Consider the following 20394-nt stretch of genomic DNA (forward strand, 5'->3'; position numbering starts at 1 on the left):
GCAGGCTGAGGTACGGGGGGAAGCGGCCTGTGATGGACTGGGTGCTTTGGGGGGATGGTCTGGCTTGGGATTGGTCCTGTTACTACCGCCTTGATACTGGGGGATATGGAAGCGCGGCGCGGGGCTGGGAGCAGCGGGATTCGTGGGCGACTTGGCGGGTGCGGTTTCTGTTGGCTTGGACTGTCCACTGCTCTCGCCAGCGCCACGATTCAGGCTCTCAGAGGTCTCACGCCGAACGTTCCCACCTCCGCTGCCTCCAGTCCCGCTGCTGCCTTTGGCCACCGATACGGATGGGGTCGTGTAGCGATTTGACGGGCCGGACCACGAGTTTGGAAGCTTGCGAAGGGCATGAATACGTCTAGGGCCGTCCCCTGTTACAGCGCTGAAGGAAGCTGGTTGTCGAGCGGATCTTGGCGATAGCGAGGGATGTGAGGAAGACTCCTGCTGTGGGTCAGGGCGGGACGGCGGTGAAGCGGGGATAGGAGATAATGGGGTGAATTGGAGATCACTTCGTTGTTGGATGCCGCTGGGTCGCCGGCTAGTGTGGTGGTAGAAGGTAGGGCCGGGAGCCATGGCGTTTTCGATTCCGAATGGGGGTTATGGGTGATGGGGAAGATAGTCTGCGACACATGGTTAGGATACCCAGGTTGGGGTCGGCTAGATATAGCAGTCCGCATCGTTTTTTGGGCCCATATCTCCTAGCATTAGGAAACAACAATGCCTGAGACACCTTGAAGTAATACCTGCTAGCAGAGCAGTAGGGTGTTGGCCTGAATATCGGATGAAAAGGACCACAAAGTCATTCTGAACCATAATCACCAGAGCATTCTGCATCCTCTTGAGCTGGTGCGGCTGTTAAGCTCATAGGAAGAGTCCGTTAGGCAACTCCTTGTCCATCCATTGTAAAGCCGTCAGGAAGACATTGGCCGGGTATCAAAGGCTTGGACCCAAACATCGTGGTCTTTGAACACGAAGAATGCCCTGATTTGTCTTGCGCACACCAAAGAAACCACATCGGAACGAAAGTCGCAGAGTGCCGAACCGCATTAATATTTTGAGAGTCTATCCGCCAAACGCCGCCCATGATGTCGTTCAATACCCTGGATAGCCGATCTGCCGGTCCATGCCCACTATATCGTACATCCAACTGCGAGGTCTCAGACCATGGTCCATTTCTATCGTGGTCGTCGTCGTTCGGAACCGTATCTCGTCGTTTACTCAGGGCTACCGATGCGTTAGTCGTCGCGGTATCGCAATATCCAGCGTGTGGGGCATACCAGAGAATGGCACCGGCAAAGCCGCTAGCCAAGAAGGTAACAGCTACCTGTGATGATGTCAGTAAACCACCCCTAAGCAACAAAGAAGGTTGGACGCACCCCGAATGCTGTGACGCTGCGGACAATGGAGGCATTCTCGGAGGTGACAAAGGCGTCGTAAAGGCCGGTGATGGGGTTGTATGAGCGGCGGGAGCCGCCGATACGCTTGGGAGCCATGTTGACGATGGGTGTTGCAGTATTCGATTGGTGTTTCCAGTCGATGAAGTTGCGATTGAGAGAATCGAGGTGGGGACTTGGTAGCGAAATTTCATGAACGCACAGACGCAAGCCACGAATGCCAGCCACAATACCCCACACTCAGGTGGCGTTGTAAGGCCCGTTCTGGAAGGAAGTGGGCCTTTCGACATCATTCCACCATCTCACCCCCCACCAGTCCAACCTCCAAGAGATCGATATCATGAGCATGATGAGCTCTTAACCAGCCGATTTCTTGATTTCAGCCTGATGGCCATAGAATGCGCCAGCTCGAAGCTCTGGGGTTATAACACGTGCAAAATCGAAAATGGCTGAAAGCTCGAACGTCCCCCACTCCAGTGTCGGCGGGGGTGGGTTCATCCCAGCGTTGCCCTCACCTGCGCCAACTACATCCACAACAGCCAGCCTACCATCTGCCGGGCTCCCACACCCCCGCTCACGAGCCCTTCGCCCGGGTTCCTCCAAAGAGGACCAGGTGCGGAATTTTGTCTCGGAGCGCATGGCACACATCACTCGGCGCTTCATCAAGAAATTTAAGACAGGGGCAACGGGGGATGACGTGGGGGAAGGAGATGCTCATGTGGATGAGGATGGCGATGATGGGGTTGAGGGTTACAGTTCTATCGATGAGTTATCGAAGGATTTGGATGAAGTAATTGGTGTGGTTTGGCTGTCCGGTACTCGTAAGTGAACCCTGGATAGGCTGCCTATCCTCTGTCCGTTAGCTAATTTTAGCAGCAAATATACAAATTCCGTCACTTCTTAACATAGCCAGCGAGTTCAACACATGGATGGCCGGTCTCCCTGCGTCAGCCAACCCTGTGTTTAAAACACTTCACAAATTAGATCACTGCTTCGCCAGTCTGCTCTCGGGCGAGGATATTGAAACCCACGAGTCACTTCCAGGATTCGAGAACGGCCTCCGCAGCGGAATGTCCCGGACGGATATGGTACGCTGCAAGAGCACGGTCCAGAATGCGAGGGTCGTGGTGGTCGATGTGATGAGCAGACGACATGCGATGGGTGTGATAAGGGAGGCGGAAGGAGAGCCGACAGAAGACACGGAGGATAGCGGTTTGGATGGCCCTGGTGGTACGTGGAATGATGAGGGCGAGGAAGATCTTTACATGGATGTGGCACGGGTATATGAACATACTCTCGTCAAATTGGGTGACACGTTAGGGGAGTCAGGGGTAGCAGATGTGGAAATGTCGGCGGATTAGAAATGCGGTCCATTTGGGTCTAAAGAACCCCTTAACCAGCGTTTAACATGGCGATGTTGTTACCCAAGGTCTCAGTGGTGCGGGCCCATGCCTATCTCCCAGGGCAAGTGCAGTGAAAGCTTAATTGCTCCTGCCTATGCTTTATGCATCATGGGTCGGAAGGATCAATTAATAGCGCCGTGCAATCTATTCAAATCTCAGACAAACCCAGTGCAGTATCATTTAGTCTGTTCCAAGTCATTACCTACTTCCTGTTCATTCACGGTTCCCGAGGGGCTCAACTGTATCAAAGAGTTTTAGCCCCCTTATGTCGCCCACCTTCTTTTCCGACCTTTGTGACCTACAATTCTTCGTATTTCTACAATCTCAATTCCGCAAAATGGCCATGCGCTTGATTCCGGCAGTCTTCGGGAATCAACCCGAGGATCCGGTAGAAACCTTCTTCCGCCGCCTACCCTCGCCCATAGACCACTACAGAGAATGGCTGAATCCACATGCTTCCGAAAAGAACAAACCTACGTGGCATGATGGAATAATTGCTGCGCAGCTATTCATGCTTAGCGCCGAAACGCACGAGTCGAGCGATCCCGATTACAGCCGACTTCTCCCACACATCCGAACTGCCGCGTCGGCCGACGCGCCAACTGACCAGCTGTACGAGCAACTCGGGGCCTTGGCGCTTGAGAAGGACATTGCTGGTGATGACCACAGCTACAAGGCTCAGCATCTCCGTTATGCCCTGTGGATGGCGCAGGGTCGGAAGGATGAGACATCGCCGTTCCCGATTCCGAATGTCCAATTGCCGGAGCTAGACAACTACATGATACCAGCAGGGCCTGACCTGCCGTACTCCCTGGCTACACTGGCTCCCTCCTTTTCGCCGAAAACATGTGCTCAGTGCGAAAAACAGGGCGAGATACTCAAATGTTCCGCCTGCAGGATGCCAGGGCCGGGAACCGATACGCTCGCCACGGCGTACTGCAGCCGGACGTGCCAGGCCAACCATTGGCCGGAACACAAAGCACGATGCAAGGACCTACAACAGTTCTACCGGGCAGCTGCCATGTATCAGCAGATATTTGACCACTTCTTGGCCGAAACCTACACCTTGCAGCCGATAGAGATGACGGAGCGGAACGGGGTGGCCATGATGAAGGAGGAAAGCGGGGAATCCGAAGTCTAGGTGGCATTTCCCACAGGAATGGCCCCGTCACAGGGAGTGGGACAGGCATTGCTGACGCAGACACGGTTCGGTGGAGATCGCGTCTTTGGGGTAGCCAAGTCGTTGTTGGAGATGTTGTTTCGGCGTGAGTCCCCAACCCTAATTCAGATCATATCGCGCTACGTCTAGACACAACATTACTGACGAGGGTGACATTAGCAATCTGTTCGGACATAGTCCAGCTTGATTATCTCCCAAGGAACATCCATCGCCCTGTCTGTGTCGCAGCCATCAACGGCTCTTCTCCAGTTATTCACCGCCTCAACACTTGGACACAGCACACAGCAGCTGTGTTCTTCTTTCCCTCGTCCAATCTACATATTCTTTACAACCCGACTGCATCACAATGTGGTTGGGAGGAAACGGTGTCTACACCAAACGCCTTTTACGCCCAACGTGTGGGAGCGGTGTTGTCCAAGAAGACAATAGATCGATATCTCCCAGGGACGATGTTGACCCAGAACTGGGAGAGAGGCGAACCAACGATCTGGAACCATGGAAAACGGATTTCATGTCGGATTGGGCGTGGCCATGAACATAAACCTGCGAATTCGGAAGAGTTAGCGATTGAGGCGCTCGTGTTGAGCATATGGCCACAAGTGCGGACGAAGTTTGGAAGAGAAGGAAAAGGGAGTTTGAGTGACGGGATGCGGGCATTTTTACGGCTGGGGCGCGAGAAGTTCCCGATCGCCAGCAAGGCTGTCGTCGACGCTGTCAAACGTGGATTGTCGGTCATTGCACGGGAGGTACGGATCGGCAGTGTACCCGTGGTGACAATCCAGAGTCTACAACCGCTCCTAAGAACAGCAGCTCTCACCAGGGGAGCGGGCGGGGATGACACAGAAATTGTCTCCAATTTAGCCCTGATGTGGTGCAGTGAGACGGAGCGGTTGGTCACGCTGAGTCAACCGGGCAATACGGCGAGAACGGAGACCAAGTGGTGGAGAAGGTGGGCTCCCGCGGTGGAAGTCAAGTTACCATGGACGGCAGCGACAGCCCAGGCGGTGATGGCCAGGGCGACACTGCTGGAGAAGGCGGCTGGTATGCAAGTGAGGACGTCGGCGCAGAAGGCGCAGTAGATGGTCGGAGGGTGTGTCACAAATTCTGGCGCAGTAGCGGAGGCGAGGGCCTGATGAGGTTGATAGTAGTTATTCCGGCCCGGAATACGGATCAAGTCTGCGATGTGAGTGGTGGAGATCCCGGCCTGATCTCGGCGCTTGGAAACGGGATCTCGGAACCCCCCCGGGTTTCCTGACCGGCGGGAAGCCCGGGCATTTGTGAAAGTCTTACACTTTGGGGGAACTAACTATGGCTTGGCAGCGGTAGCGGAACATGCGATACTTTAGTCAAAAAGCGTGGAGAATTCAAGATCAGCGTTGTCGATTCCCAAGTCTGGCAACTTGTTCGTGAACATGAAGGCCGGCCGTTATCTAATGGGTGGGGCCGGTACTATGTTTGCAATAAAGAATGTGCTGCCGAACGGGAGTGCCGAGAGGACCGTTTCGGGCGGTTCGTCCGGATGATCGAGGTAAGTTTTGATGTCGATCATTTCTACTATTCTGCTTTGGATCCGTCCTTGGCGGCTCGCGGGGTTAATCGCGCGGTTATCGGTTGTTGTTGAGGATCAGGGAGTGGGATTGTTGGAGTAGGGCTGTTCTCTGCAGGCCTTAATAACTGAATTACCCCTGAACGGATGTAACCCCTGTACCGCATTGAACTCCGACTCAAAATACCCAGTTACCCCAACTCGATCTTCTACAGTCAATATCTCTAATTATTTCATTTTCGCTCTCGTCTCTCCATTTCTCACTTGTTAGGTAAGTCCCTTCGTCGTTTCTCGGGGCCCACCGCAGTTTATTCCGTCCCAGGAGATTTCGGGTGGTCAATTTCCGTCAACCGGCTTGGCCCCCCGACTTGGCTGCACTTGGCTGGACTTGGCCAGACTTGGCTGCACTTGGCTGCACTTGGCTGCACTTGGCGTTACCGCAAAACAAGGACTTGGCGCGTTAGTTTTCGCTGGAGATTCGTGCATTCTGCGGTTCTGGAATGAAGCGAAGAGGGGCGGATGCTGCAGAAGGACGGGATGGAATGTTCTTTTCCTTCTTTCGATTTTGTGCGCGCGGCTGGGGGCGGGCGGAACTCGGCAGAGGGTGAGACACTGAGATCGTGGGGGGGATTCGTTGGCGATGCTGCGGGCATGGGTCACGGGTGGGCGCGCATGTGCGAATCGGTTGGTGTTCCTTGCAGGGCCGAGCGAAAAGAACAGAACGAGTACAGGGGCTGAGAGGGAAAGAATGATGCGGTGGCGGAAGTTCGGGACCGTGGCGCCGTTTTCCGTTGTCCTTCGTTTGTGGTTTCTTTGCTTGTCGCGAAACGGCTTTTTGGTGGTGGGTTGCTGCGGGTGGGCTCGGCGGAGGACCCACGATCTGGGACACGGAGATGCGGGGAGGATGGACCGACGGTGTGGAACGGGGATGGTTATCGATGGGGAGAAGGAGGGATCGAATGGGTTACGTTGTGGAGAGTGTGATTGTGTATAAGAGTACCCTTTCCCCCGGCCTGTTTATCTCCCGTGGTGTTTACCTCCTACCTCCTCAACCGCCCCATCTCCTCTTATCCTTACCTCTTCTGCTTTACCATACCTTCGCCATGGCTCGCACCACTGCCGCCCTCGGGCTGGCCTCGCTCTTCCTAGGCGCGGCCCACGCCCAACTGCCCGGCGAGGCCACCGAGGTCCACCCGGAGCTGACCACCTACCGGTGCTCGCTCGCCGACGGGTGCAAGGAGGAGACCAACTACGTCGTGCTGGACTCGCTCGCCCACCCGGTCCACCAGGCCGACAACGACTTCAACTGCGGCAACTGGGGCGAACCCGCCAACTCGACGGCCTGCCCGGACCAGGAGTCGTGCGCCAAGAACTGCATCATGGAAGGCGTCGATGACTACTCGACCTACGGTATTACCACAAATGGGGATGCGCTACGTCTGCTACAGGTCCTTGATGGCCGCGTCGTCAGCCCCCGCGTGTACTTGCTCGACAGCACCGAGCGCAAGTACGAGATGCTGTCGCTGACTGGCAACGAGTTTGCCTTCGATGTTGACGCCACCAAGCTGCCCTGCGGCATGAACAGTGCACTGTACCTGTCCGAGATGGATCCTACTGGCGCTGAGAGCGAGCTTAACCCCGGTGGTGCTTACTACGGTACTGGGTACTGCGATGCCCAGTGCTATGTCACTCCGTTCATCAACGGTCTTGTACGTTCATCTGATCTGTTACTATTCCTCAAAAAAGTGCCATTGGGACTGACTGATTCTTCTTCCAGGGCAACCTTGACGGCAAGGGCGCGTGCTGCAACGAGATGGACATCTGGGAGGCCAACGGGCGGTCCAACCACGTAGCCCCCCACCCGTGCAACGTCGACGGCCCCTACCTCTGCGAGGGCGCCGAGTGCGAAGCCGACGGCGTTTGCGACAAGAACGGCTGCGCATGGAACCCGTATCGCGTCAACGTGACCGACTACTACGGGAACTCGGCCGACTTCAAGGTCGACACCACCCGCCCCTTCAGCGTCATCACCCAGTTCCCCGCCGACGCCGACGGCAAGTTGACCGCTATCCACCGCCTGTACGTCCAGGACAACAAGGTCATCGAGTCCTACGTTGTCGACGCCGAGGGCCTGCCCAAGACGGATAGCCTCAACGACGAGTTCTGCAGCGCGACTTATTCCACCAAGTACATCGGTCTTGGTGGTACCACCACCATGGGCGATGCGTTGACCCGCGGCATGGTCCTGGCGCTCAGCATCTGGTGGGACGAGGGCGGCAACATGAACTGGCTCGATGCTGGTGAGGCCGGCCCTTGCAACCTTGATGAGGGCAACCCAACCGAGATTGTCAAGGTCGAGCCCAACCCGGAGGTCACTTTCAGCCGCCTGCGCTGGGGTGAGATTGGCTCAACCTATGCTGATGCTAGCACTGGTGGCGGCAAGTGCAAGAAGCGTCGTGCTGCCCACTACTAAGCGGCAAACGGTTAGGAAGAGCAAGGTGGTCGGGTGATGATGTACATAGGGCGGATTGAGGGATGCGGAAAAGGGACGAACAGAGTCAAGTAGATAACTGGCCGTACATAAATTGGAAATTCTGGTTCCGACCTGAAGAAATTACTACTTCATTCCTTTCCTTCGTGAATGTTGGATTTCCTTCCTTCCGGCAAACCCCCGTGGTTAAAACTTCTTTCAGTTGTTTCGTTACTTCCTGCGTGTCTTATCTCAACACCACTTCGAAGAGAAATATTGGCAAATATTCTTTATCTTTCTTTAAGCCTCGAGAGATTGGAACACTCAAATATCGACAAAGAGGAGCCATCACCGTGAAACATTCTGGGAGACCCCCAAGACGCTTAGTGATAGGGTTAGGGTTTAGTACTTGGCTCCTTGGTTGCCAATTTTGCGCGGCTTCACCGTTGTTCTCGACTCAACGAAAAGATCACAAAGGCCTCTACGCTAATCACCCCACCCCGTGGCCCTCGCCACCCCAAATCTACCCATTTTTCGGGTCGGCCGGTCCGGGGCCGGATCTGACCGTAGGATTCAGATGTGTCTTTCGCCAACGTTGGCGTCTTTGGTGGAGCATATTTTCTGCACCAGCGGGGGATTTCGAAGTCGAGACCTCTCCTTTTGGGTCGGTGCTCCACAGATACGTACCATAGGCGCGGGCTGGACCGATCCGGTCAAGGGTCCTGTGAAAACGTCCCGCGATGGGCTGTTTTCGACGTGTTGCTCAAGGAAAGTGAGGTGCTTTATGACAGGTTTGTTTCAGCCCGGTTAAGGTCTCTCATTGAAGAGTGACGTTGCTACTTAGGTGTCCGTGGCATTTAGAGGAAGGCGCTCACGCAGAGACCTCCTGGCGCTTGCTTCTTTGAGCTTATGTCGTGTCGAACCATTCGCATCGTTCCATTGTGACGGAACGGAACGATTGATCAGCCTACCAATCGAGCCAACGTTTCACCGGCCCTTCATCACACACCATGCAAGAAGCTCAAGCAGCGACAAAAACAGGAACAATCCGTCTCAAAATGCCACGTTGAGGCTCGACAGTCCCAACCCCAATCTGAACGTCTCTCACTCTCAGCACCAGGTCCCCAACTGACCCCTGTCAATCGCCCGCAAACCCCTGAACGACCCCAACTTTCAGCGCCTCTCCAACCCATGCCAAGCCGCGGTGCCATGCGGCTTCGGAAGTTTCCCCACAAAGATCCGCGCTGGCGATGCGCCGCTTCGGCCCTGTCTCCATATTTCCCCATCTCAACCCCCCGGGCGGAGCTGCTCGAATGCGGCCTGATGCGGCAACTCGGGAAGACGACTCCGGAGGACAGCACAACAGTTTTTCAAGATAGGCGCATTCGGTCAGTGCGAAGGAAGACTATTTACTCTGGTGGCGGGCTGAGTGGGACGGCGAGAGAGGGGATGGCGTGAGAGATTCTTTTTTTTCTCCGTTTCTAATTTCAAAACAAGCGTTTGTTTTTGTCCGCCTCCTTCGACATCCATTACTGTTTCTTCACCTCTCGCTCCGTGACCATCACCATCCGCCCGAACAACAGTCACCCACCCATCGCCCCCCACCATGAAGCTTGACGCCCTCGTAGCCGCCACCTTCTTGGCCACAACCGCCCAAGCCGTCGGCCCCAACGGCCCCGGCGAGCAGCGGCTGACCGGCGAACCCGAGAAGCTGGCCAACTGGCGCTGGCCCAACCCCTTCACCTCCGACGCCCACAAGCAATTCACCCCCTCCTGCGAGGCCACCGCCAAGTTCGACGCCGAACAGTACATCCTCGAGGATCTCAGCGAGCAAGAGCCCATCGGCCTCCTCGCCTTCCGCGACGCCCTCAAGGAAGTCTTCTCCACCCGCGAGTACCCCGGCAGCTGGGAAGGGATTGACCCGCACGGGTATGACCGCGTGCTGCTGCAGATGGCGTACGATGAGATCCCGCTGGCGGTGCGTGAGTGGCATGAGCACCAGGAACGCACGGATGGCGAGGGGAAGGGCCTGTTTGCGCTGTACCCGCGCCCGGCTCCCGGGACGCGTGTGATGCATACTATTACGATTCCGAAGGAGGTGCCGGTGCCGGAGGAGTGGCGCGAACGGGATAACACGAGGGTGTTGCTGTTTTCGCCGGGGGCCGTGTATGAGACGTTGCCCCTGTGGGTCGCTGAGGGCAGTGATTGCGAGGGTAGGTTGCCTCACTTTTCGTTTGATTTCTTTTTTTTTTCTTGTGTCCGTGGGAGGCCTTGGCCTCAAATCTTGGTCTTGCTTCTGTCCACAACTTCCGCGCCTCGTCTTCGGTGAACCTTGACTTATGCTAATGACTGGATGATAGCAACCCTTCGTGACTTGTCCTTGTACACCGGGGAATTGTCAGATGGCGGCGTGGTCGCCTACCCGGTCACCCACACCACTCCCAACCGGAAGCAGAAGCGCCGAGATATCGAGATTGAAATTAAGGCGCAGGTATTGAAGAAGAACGTTGAGCAGGGTGAGGCCCAGAAGGAGGAGCTGTAGGTTTGAAGGAGCCCAGCGAGGAAGGGATTTGAGGGAAGCCAGCGAGGAAGGGGGAGGGAGAATTGCCAGTTTTACACCGTCTATGCACCTGTATCAGATTTCCTTTGTTAATACCATATGATGAGCATCGTAGCATCAATACCACCATTTTACTCCTTGTTCTTGCCTTTAATTTCACAAGAGTACACGTCCGGACTCCATTCGATTGTTGCCTTGTCACCTTGTGATTCCCACCGTATCACCAATTCAAGGGCGGCCGCCCGCCTGAAGGTATTGCTACTGCCTCTGACCCGGACCGGAGGGCCCAGAGTGAAGCGTTGGATGGTTGGATGGTTGGATTAAATATGGCCGCTCTGCTGTTCGCGCCTGGCGCTAAATGATGTAGGTCACCCGGGGCAGTCGACGGCGTCTAGAAAACTGCCATCTGCTGGGGATGGGTTGCCTCGTCACATTCCGATCCCTTTGAGGAAACTGAGCTTGTTTAATAAATCCTCTCTTTTCTCCCATACCCCTTCCTCCTTCTCCTGCCGCTCCTTAACCACTTCCCTGCGTCTTGTTCGCAGTGGCAGATTCACTAGCAACATCTAGTCACCCGCTTATTTGAACAGTCAATTCGACATCTGGCCCTTGACAAAGCTCAGCGGCCATCATGGATAACAACGACCCTCCGAAGAAGCACCATGTCGTCGTCGACCTGGGAGATCCCAACGCCAAGCCTATGGCCTGCTATGCCGCCGACGAAGAAGAGCCCAGGCCAGGCAGATTAAACTGGCAAACCGCGATCTACTCTATTGATGATGCGCAATGCTTGTATGGAGACGTATGGAACGCGCTGGGGTCCGGTAATGTGTCCACACTCAAGTTCCGGTGTGCCATCTCGACTGGTAGAATCGATGATTCTCTCTGCCCACATCTGGGCAGCGCATCAGTCCCGGCAAGCGACGACTACGAGGACAGCGACAATGAAGCCGGTGATGCACCGTTGAGTCGGACAAGCGAGCTGCGGTTGGGGTTCCAGATGGTTCTTGAGCTTGCTAAACGACTGGTCAACCAATTACCTCCCGGAACGCTCCGCGAATTTAGGTAGGTGTTGTCCCAGCTTATCCCCCCATCGAACGGCGCTGATAACGGAATACTTCCCACGTATAGCTGGGATATAGCAACGTGTGTATCTTCGAGCCTGATAGCGGCACTGGCGGTCGGCCAGCCAGAGCTCGAGTCCCTCAGCCTTACGACCGACGCATTTTGTCCTGTATGTTAACCTGCCAACGAATACCTCGTCGACTTGGATCGCTTCCGAAACCTGAAATCGATCTCGTGCGGTGGGATTCAACCGCACAACCGAAAAGCGTTGCGGGGGGCCATCTTCAACAACCTCCACCATCTTGAGACACCCGACATAGACGCACAGGAGGTGTTTAGCTCTCAGGATTTGTATCCTCGCAGAGCTATTAGTCGTGGGACGATGCATGGGAAACCATGGTAACCCAGTTTCTTGACCCCAGGGCTTGCTTCCCCACTCTTCGCAACCTCCGCCTCGAACGCATGGCATTCAGCGACCCTTGCATTGATGCCCCGAAGAGACAAGTTGATTTCAGCTCGCCGGAGTCGCGCAGTATTGTGCATTGCGGCGTGGACATGGATCTTGTCGACGCAATCGCTAATCATCACCGGGGTCCCCCAAACTTGAAGAGGTTGGAGATCGCGGCGGCGCACCTGTACGAGGCAGAAGGAGCGGTCGGAAAACTACTCAACGGCACCAACGGATTGGTCGACCTTTTTATGTCTGTGAATGCTAAGCGACGACCCGAGACAGGAATAATTCCGGTTTGGAAGGCGATTCAAAATCACAGGACCACCCTCAAACGACTAGCTTGAAAACCAATTAACTACCCCCTTTGACCTGTTTGTTCAAGAATTTGAAGCTGATGATTGTCGGCGATCCTCTCGGTCTACTATCAGAAATGCTTTCTCGATTCTTATATGGTCAAATTCAGTTCTCTCAGGGTTGTGCACGTCCGACAAAGCGGCATCAGCCAGCAATCCCGGATGGATGGGGGTTTACCTCGATCTCGAGCGTTCAACTTCTCAGCCATCCCACCCGACAACCTAAACGGGATTCATTCAGAAAGGTGCCCCGAGGGATTCGACAGGGTGGTTAAAATATCACATCAGCGGCTGCAAGATCCGTCGCTGCTCGATGACGACTTCCGAGCCTTTCTGGATGGGCCTTTGGCCCAACTGGAATATTCTCACTCCAGGTGGTGGCCTTTGGAGACTTTGCATACCGTAGGACCAGCCTGTACCTGCACAACCTCATCATTCGTCGACGCAAGCACGGTTATCAGGTCTTCGATCCCCGCGATGCGGATCATCGGGAGTGGGAGCCTCTGGTTAAGTCGGGCTGGGACGTCTTATCCGCCTGTCCGTTTGAGACGTATTGTCCTCGGCCAACGGATATCTACTGAGACAGGGATGGTTTATGGCATCGATGTGTGCATTGATGTTAGGAGAGAAGGATGCTAGATTGCCAGGACTTTTCCTTTCTCTTCTTGTCTTTTTCTTTCCCTGTTGTTTGTGGAGTCCAATACTTAGACCATCGGCTTCAGTCCCCAAAACATACATTTTCACCACTTCCCGCTCCGCAATTAATTAACGCAGTAGCCTAAAGCTCAGCCGTCATTCTTCCCTAATCTAGGATTTGTGTCCTAGTTCTGAACATGGGTTGCAAGCGCTACGGTCAAGCTGACATTTTGGCATGTGATGGATGTATCAAACAAAATAAACCGCTTTGTTGGGCCGAGATTGTTTGTTTGGACCGCCGGTGGTCGAAGACGCGTTCAACGAGGCGGCATGTGAGACGGTTGGTTCAAAGCCTCCGTCTTTGGGATCCCTCTTCGAAACCTTGGATTAAGGCAGACAGAGCCGGTGTCAAAGCCTGGGCTTCCACTCGATGGTCTAGGTTAGAGCGTGGGAGTACCAAAACATCCTGATTGCTGACCAATCCCAGTGAGATTGACCCGTCTGTTGAGTCCAGCGGGTGTAATTAACAAAAAGTACCAGCCCGCTCCCACACGCTTTATGGTCCTTTTCTTATGCTCGATATCTGAGCCGCGATATGTGGCCTGAGAGTTCCAGTAAGAACAGACCGTTGGTGCAATACGCAGCAAGCACTGTGCAAATCACATCAGGGCTAGGCGGTGTCATTGTGCATTGTGAGGCGGAAGGTCGTTGTTTCTGGCCTCGATTTGCCTCGCCTGGCCATGATGATGGGTATGAGAGGGCCGGTGGGATGCAGGTTGGCCAGTTCCTTGGGTTAACCCTCATCTCCTGCGCCGTGATTTGCAAACTGAGGCTAAGCTGTGAGTGGATGGGAAGCAACGAAAGCCGAAGAGGGCGTCACACCGTCGCCGTATCGATATGCGATGCCGTGTTCAGGTCCTGGTGAGAATGGGTTATGCGAGGCTGGGACATGACATGGACGGGAAAGAGGCCAAACGCTGGGGCGACTGCAGGCTGGGGTGACGAGGTAAATTAGATGCCTCTGACTTCATCTGTATATAAACCAAAGCTGGCGTGAAAACCTTTTCGCACTCATACTTCCTTACACTCAACTTTCTCACTCATACCTTTGATCACTCCACTCCACCACAAACCTTGTACGGTCAACATAAACCATCGCCCCCCAAGAATCCAAACATCATGGCCTACAAGGAGGTACTCAACCCTAACCCCATTCTAGCGGTTGGTGTATCATCGCATTCACACCGCCCCCTCGGTAGTAGATGACGGTTGTCTCACCTTTACGGGGGACGATACCTCTTTGGAAATCAGGAATGCCCGATCTAACGCTTCTCTCCTCGCCGACTTCAACCTCGAATGCTTGGGTCTTGCTTGCAGGCCAGCGGAACTGGTGAGCCGACCTCGATTTGTTTCAACCCGGATTGTTGCACCCCTGTATGGCCGCTTGCAGTGCTAACCCCGCTCATGTTTGATATAGCAAGCACTCCTGATGCCCTTCACCCTCAAATCCACACGGAAGATCGTCCATGTACGGCAGACGGGCCAACATCACACGCCGGGGAAGGATTACAAATCGCGAGCACTACTGAGCGCGAATAAACTGGTCAATCAAGGCATTGAAGTCGAGAAAGTGACAACAACCAAAGGGAAAGTTACTGTTCCATACAGTGACTTGCAGAATGTACTTGACCCGACCTTCAAAAAGTTCCTGAAATTGGCTTTTGGACCTAAGGGAATCTCATCCTTGCAAGTGGTTGTCTTCGGAGACTTTTCCCACTACCGTTACGGCCTGTTCACGCACAATTTGTTCATCTGCCGATCAAATAAGGAAGAGGGGGCTGGCGGAGAGACCTTTCAGGTTTTTGATGCCAGGGACCGGGAACATGCTGAGAGGTGGGAAGAATACCTTGACCCGCAGGAGGACTTTTTCATAGCCTGTCCTACTGGGCCTTATGTACCTATTGAAGGCCAGGTTTACTGATGAATGGGGTTCAATTGAGGGCAGCTTACGATAGTGGTTGGGTTGAGCGAGATTATTTTGTCGCCAGAGGATTGTCAAGGTGTTAAGAAGATCTGGCTCGGAACTCTCTGTCGTGTCAAAAGGATACAAAAGATGTGGAACTATTAGGGTCCTTTTAATTGCGTTGCAAACGGCGTAACTCTCGTTAACTTTGCATCCCCCTCATAAATACCGCATGTCGTGACATTGTGGTTCATATACGCGACTGCTGGTTCGACTTGACAATTTGAACCACGGTTCCTCTTTTTGAGGATGTTACGCAGTGGTGAGTTGCGCCCACCCGTGACACAGCTCTTTGATCAAAATTTGATATTCGGCCATCTCGTTATGTTTCGTTAACTAAACATGCTGTCTTTGTGAGTTGATACTTTGGCAAAACAAACCCACACAAAAACTTATAATCCCCCTTGCTATTTGGTTGATGCCTGAATGCCAGCGGCTTTTCTGGGATTTGTTTAAGACCCCCCCAAATTGATGCTTAATTCCCAGCTCACAGCCAAGCCCTCTTCAACCCCCTTCGTTATAAGAGAGGCTTAATTCCCGCCCTACTAGTGAGGACTTGTTTACAGTTTCACAGCCCCATGGTCAGGGGGTCGAAAGTGGAAAGTAAACAAAAGGGTTAGGGTTTCACATTAACTGGTTCCTTCCCCCACATGCGGATTTGAGGGGTGTGCAAGTCAAATGAGATACCTTCCGTTTTCGTCCAGGTGCCGTTAAGATAATTGGGCGAGCCTGCAAGCCGCTCTTTTGATTCCACAAAATCGCTCACAGGGGAAAGATGACTGAACGAGGAGCATGGGGGTTGTCTCAAATCGGTGCATTCGAAATGGTGTCTTGGGATGGGGCAGCCTCGCACGCCATTTTCGGGCCCTTTGACGAAAGCCACGAAGGCGGACGGTGTACTATGTATCATCCACCGCAACTCCCTCAGTGCCTCATCACCCCTTCATCGCTCACTTTTCTAGGATTCCGGCTTATCATCTCAACTCCCAGAGCAACCTCCATTTTACCTCGCCGGCTCATCTTGACCATCATTCGCCTGTCCCGACTCGTCCGCCTGGTCCGCCGACTTACACCTCCGCTGCAACGACCCAGTTTTTTGTGCCAACGAAAACAGAAACGACACCGCGGCGAATGCGCTTGACGCCGCAAAAGCTATTCGCAATGCGTCAGCATACAATGCCCGAACCGCAACTTCCAAGACCGGCGGCAGCTCGCTGATGGAAAAGAGAGATTGGCGAAGCTTCTCGATGAGCTATCATCGCGTCAGCAACAGTGAACAAATAAGGGGTGCGGAGTTGGGCACAAACCTCCTCGGTAGCCGCGTCACCCAGCGTCCCCGGCAGCCTCACCAACAACACGTTCTGCACGATGGCAGCGGTGATAGTAACACCGTATATTGTGCCCATGGAACGGATCAAGTACACAGTCGACGTAGCAACCGCTTGTTCTGTTGCAGGTTAGTCATGTCCACCACGCTTGCTTGTCAAAGCCCCCATCGGTACTTACCCTGATGCTCAAAGAGAGAGACAAAGCTAAACAGGACACTCGGGTTGGTCAGTCCCAAGCCGAGGTTTGCAGGTACCATGTACAACGATTCTTTCCAACGGCTGTCTGTTATACCCATCGACATCGCGAGGAGATTCCCCAACAACATTGTGGCCGTCCCCAATTGAACGTTCAGGCACAGCGGATACCCGCGGTGCATCAAGACGCCAGCAACCACACCGCCAACTGGGGTTGCAAGAGCGGGAATTATGAGCCGTAAACCGGCCTCCGACGGAGAATCGCCACGCACAGCCTGGAAATAAAGAGGGACCATGAACATGTACTGGAAGGCCGTCAGTGGAAAATCACGGAGATGAGTAAGGAGATCAGTCGGGTCAGGAAGGGAGGAACTCACGGCATAGGCAGCCATCCCGGAAAACACATTCGTCAGCTGGACGACAGTCGGTTGCCAACCTTGCAGCATCCGCAACGGTATCATGGGAATGGCCTTGGTTGTTGCTTCGATCCCCACGAACATGAAGAGGAGGATGACGCTACCCACAAGCGACCCGATTACAAGGGGACTTCCCCACGGGAACTCGTTGCCACCTAGGCTCAGTCCCATAAGTTGGGCCACCAGGGCAATCACGAGCACGAGAGCACCCGAGAAATCTAGACGCTGCATTGCCGACAACAACGGGCGTTTTGGATCCAACGTGGGAACCATGCATGGGGGATTTTCCAGTACCACATATCCGACAATGAGTGCTAGCACCGATACGGGCACTTGGAGCAGAAAGCACCAGCGCCAGCCAATGCTTTCAGCAATGACACCACCACATGACGCACCAAGCACGGCACCGAAGCCCACGAGGATGTTTTGCATGGCCTGATACATGCCGCGCTGCTTGAAGGGAATAATATCCGAGTTGATGACGGTGGCTATGGACGTTCAGCACATCTTGACGGTGTTACAACGGGTTGTAGGAGGTACTTACCCATCGTGATCAACCCTCCACCGCCAAAGCCAGTCACGCCCCGCATAATGTCGAGGACGAGCATACTGTTGGCGACCGAGCAACCGAAGCAACCGACCATGAAGGTTACCGTTGAGATGAAGAAGCATATCCGGCGCCCGAACATATCGGAGAATCGACCATACAGCGGCTGGAAAGCTGTGCTTGTGATCAGGTACGAAGTCGTCAACCACGCCGCGTTATTCACGGCATTGAAGTCGGACCCAATGGCGGCGTATGTCGACGCCGTGATGGTGCCGTCAAAGCCCGATAGGAAAACATTGGCCCACAAGGCTGTTCACGGTCCATTGATCAGCATCAAGCGAGAGATTCAGGTTGGTCGCTGCCTTTTCGTTATGTGCTCCCTTTACGTACCTGTTTCAATCCACCAGAACCCTACGGAAGGCTTCCACTCTTCCTCAAGACATTTTCCAAATGTCACATATGTGGACTTGCTCTGCGATTCGAGGAGAGGCGTTGTTTCGTCAACACCCTCCCCTTGGACGACTTCGTCGTTTACTGTTCGAGTCTCTGCTCTGGCGTTACCGGCCATCTTGTGGATCTCACAGAGTGAATATCTCCCAAGCTGTTGTGTTATTTTTCTTGCCTTCTGTTGGTCGCCGGCGAGCAGTCGAATGTTTCCTCAACGAGACGGCTTTTTCGCAAAGCTTGAGGAGAGGGAAACCCAGATAACTGCCCACCTTGAGGTGGGGGCCCCGCGGCAGAGAGCACCAAATGGTTCGACGACAAGTTCTCTTCCGTCCCAGTCTGAAGAGCTTGGCCCCGACGAGCCAAAGGGGCAAGCGCTGCGTCTAGTGTACTGCTGCAGGCAAGGGACCTAGCGGCACAGAGATCGGCCGACATGATTTTGCCTGCCGCCCGCCAGCCGAAACCGGTGACGATACGGGGTACTGGGGCTGCAGAACGATTGAAGCTGCAATTGCCGTTCTCTCACACCAATGGATGAGATCTCATGAAGTCCATGATGGCATGATCTGCCTCCTTTCCATTGACACAACGTCGTTATCTTTTTATTTCGCTTCTTCATTCGCTTCTTCATTCTGTCCCCTTTCCCGTCTCTGTCTCTTTGCTCAGCAGCGGAGCAGGGTTATCAACATCCGATGCAACCAAAACTGCACCTAATTGGTGTTTGCTCACCTTGTTTCCCGCCAACGTCTTTATCGTAGCGGGCCCATGTGATGCTGCATACCCATGCACCCAGGCTCGACCTGAGTGGCCCGCAACCCAGATTTTTTTTCATGCGGCTCGTTCGCCGAGACAAATCGCCACGAACGCTCTTCAAGGCAAGATTTTTCCAGGCACGCGCCCGGTTGCCGTTTTTTTTTTTTTCCCTTGCGCAGCCTTATCCCTTTCTAGTGTATGCATCGTCCGTCTCGCCTAATATCTACACCGCACACCGTCCGTAGATGGGTGATTTCCAATCCCTTCTTGCCACCTTTGGAATTTGACTTGGACCATGGGTTTCGGTTCCCGCGTTCCCCGATTGGGCCAAGCCGTCTTTGGCGAGCTGATATGCATTAGCGCTGTCCCTATCTTGGCAACTTTCGGTCCTGCACAACGTCTCTGATGCCCCGCACGACTACCGAAGTCTGGATCTCTCGCAGAAGGGGGTTTGCCATATCCTCAATTCGCCGAACTTCAACAAGAAAAAAAGTCGGTGGTAACATCCACAGACATCTTGGGCAAGGGAAGTTCAACCTACCGCGGCGTGTGCTCGGAAGCGGACCCTAGGACGAAAGCGTGACTGGTTTTCTCCAGCGTCAGTGCAGTGCGTCTGGACCTGGATCACAATCCTCCCCACCGTGTTTCGGACAGGTTTCCCCTGTCAACCGTCAAGGACGGACGGGTAAAGGAACCGACGTCGGGAGAGTCCGCTGTTCCCCCCACGGTCCACGCGCCGACGGAGAGAGGGCATTTACCAATCATGGTTGAACATTTTACATAAGTGCGAAGCTTAACTCCAGATCTCGAGGCGGGGCGTTGGTCGATTTTGTGGTGTTCGTGGTGGCTTTTGTTTCAACGGTCAGACCTGGGATGTTGACAGAAACATGGGCATGTTGTCAACTGGGTGTCTTGGGTGAGTCAGCAGGTCCAATCATCGCTTCCAGCGGTTCGAGATTGACAGTTTCCTCGGGAACAACCGAACGTGGCGCCGGAAGCGATGCTTCGGCAGGTCTGTATCCCCGCCATCTAGTAATTCCGAGACAGCTGTTGGTAAAATTCAGGGCAAGACAAGATTAGATGAATCCCGATGCCTTGAGCAGGTGAAGGCCATGAACTAGCCACAATGAGATCATAGCGGCCTAGCCCCGAGCTATTGCGGTGATCTGGCGTTTTGAGGAGACGATGCCTTTGTGAAGGTCATAATAGAGTTGATGCACCTGGATTGTGTGGTTACCAGTGTTCTCAAATTAGGCCAGCTTTTGGACGAGGCGAACAATCTCCTCCTTTCCTGAATCTGGTGGGCATGAAAATCAGGAACATGGATGATAGTGGACTGTGGGACAAGTCAAGGTCATAGGTAGACTGACCATGTATTAATTGATTAATAAACGTAGCCACGAGCACCCCTCGAACCAAAATCTACAAGACGTTATCAATGTGAAATGCAACGGTCAAGCCATGTAGTATCAAGATTGTGTAACGATGGCGCAGACAAGGCCCAATCCCAACAAACTGATAACAACTGTTGGCAGATTGGGCAAATCTTCTCGGTCTTTTTCTCCTGCGCTGCGCGGTGCGGGTGTTCGGTCCGCTCACGAGTTTTTGGGCCAGCCAAGCAACGATAAAG

General features: G+C 54.0%; 7 protein-coding genes across 7 annotated transcripts; 5 read left to right on the plus strand and 2 right to left on the minus strand.

Annotated features, from left to right (window-relative positions):
• Nucleotides 1-1214: 1214 nt before the first annotated feature.
• C8A04DRAFT_33258 (uncharacterized protein) lies at nucleotides 1215-1493 on the minus strand (the record flags this gene model as incomplete). Its single annotated transcript, XM_062782394.1, has 3 exons — nucleotides 1215-1224; nucleotides 1278-1324; nucleotides 1377-1493. The coding sequence occupies 3 exons, from the start codon at nucleotides 1491-1493 to the stop codon at nucleotides 1215-1217; spliced, it is 174 nt and encodes a 57-aa protein (XP_062632631.1).
• A 346-nt stretch (nucleotides 1494-1839) lies between these two features.
• C8A04DRAFT_40857 (uncharacterized protein) lies at nucleotides 1840-2755 on the plus strand (the record flags this gene model as incomplete). The annotated part of the gene is made up of 2 exons (XM_062785084.1): nucleotides 1840-2215; nucleotides 2271-2755. 2 exons carry the CDS (start codon nucleotides 1840-1842, stop codon nucleotides 2753-2755), a joined length of 861 nt encoding a protein of 286 aa, XP_062632632.1.
• Nucleotides 2756-3134: 379 nt separating this feature from the next.
• On the plus strand, nucleotides 3135-3938 carry C8A04DRAFT_33260 (uncharacterized protein; the record flags this gene model as incomplete). The annotated part of the gene is made up of 1 exon (XM_062782395.1): nucleotides 3135-3938. One exon carries the CDS (start codon nucleotides 3135-3137, stop codon nucleotides 3936-3938), a length of 804 nt encoding a protein of 267 aa, XP_062632633.1.
• Nucleotides 3939-6626: 2688 nt separating this feature from the next.
• Nucleotides 6627-7996, plus strand: C8A04DRAFT_16010 (endoglucanase EG-1; the record flags this gene model as incomplete). Its single annotated transcript, XM_062778700.1, has 2 exons — nucleotides 6627-7232; nucleotides 7301-7996. 2 exons carry the CDS (start codon nucleotides 6627-6629, stop codon nucleotides 7994-7996), a joined length of 1302 nt encoding a protein of 433 aa, XP_062632634.1.
• A 1603-nt stretch (nucleotides 7997-9599) lies between these two features.
• On the plus strand, nucleotides 9600-10535 carry C8A04DRAFT_40860 (uncharacterized protein; the record flags this gene model as incomplete). The annotated part of the gene is made up of 2 exons (XM_062785085.1): nucleotides 9600-10206; nucleotides 10354-10535. The coding sequence occupies 2 exons, from the start codon at nucleotides 9600-9602 to the stop codon at nucleotides 10533-10535; spliced, it is 789 nt and encodes a 262-aa protein (XP_062632635.1).
• Nucleotides 10536-14358: 3823 nt separating this feature from the next.
• Nucleotides 14359-15039, plus strand: C8A04DRAFT_16008 (uncharacterized protein; the record flags this gene model as incomplete). The annotated part of the gene is made up of 2 exons (XM_062778699.1): nucleotides 14359-14448; nucleotides 14536-15039. Coding segments are annotated over 2 exons (594 nt in total), but the record flags the coding sequence as incomplete, so codon positions are not given.
• A 1045-nt stretch (nucleotides 15040-16084) lies between these two features.
• Nucleotides 16085-18135, minus strand: C8A04DRAFT_33265 (major facilitator superfamily-domain-containing protein; the record flags this gene model as incomplete). Its single annotated transcript, XM_062782396.1, has 6 exons — nucleotides 16085-16333; nucleotides 16389-16528; nucleotides 16588-16909; nucleotides 16982-17508; nucleotides 17565-17876; nucleotides 17958-18135. The coding sequence occupies 6 exons, from the start codon at nucleotides 18133-18135 to the stop codon at nucleotides 16085-16087; spliced, it is 1728 nt and encodes a 575-aa protein (XP_062632637.1).
• Nucleotides 18136-20394: the final 2259 nt, after the last annotated feature.

This window comes from Dichotomopilus funicola (genome assembly GCF_033296635.1).
Source record: "Dichotomopilus funicola strain CBS 141.50 unplaced genomic scaffold C8A04scaffold_121, whole genome shotgun sequence".
Taxonomy (NCBI): domain Eukaryota; kingdom Fungi; phylum Ascomycota; class Sordariomycetes; order Sordariales; family Chaetomiaceae; genus Dichotomopilus; species Dichotomopilus funicola.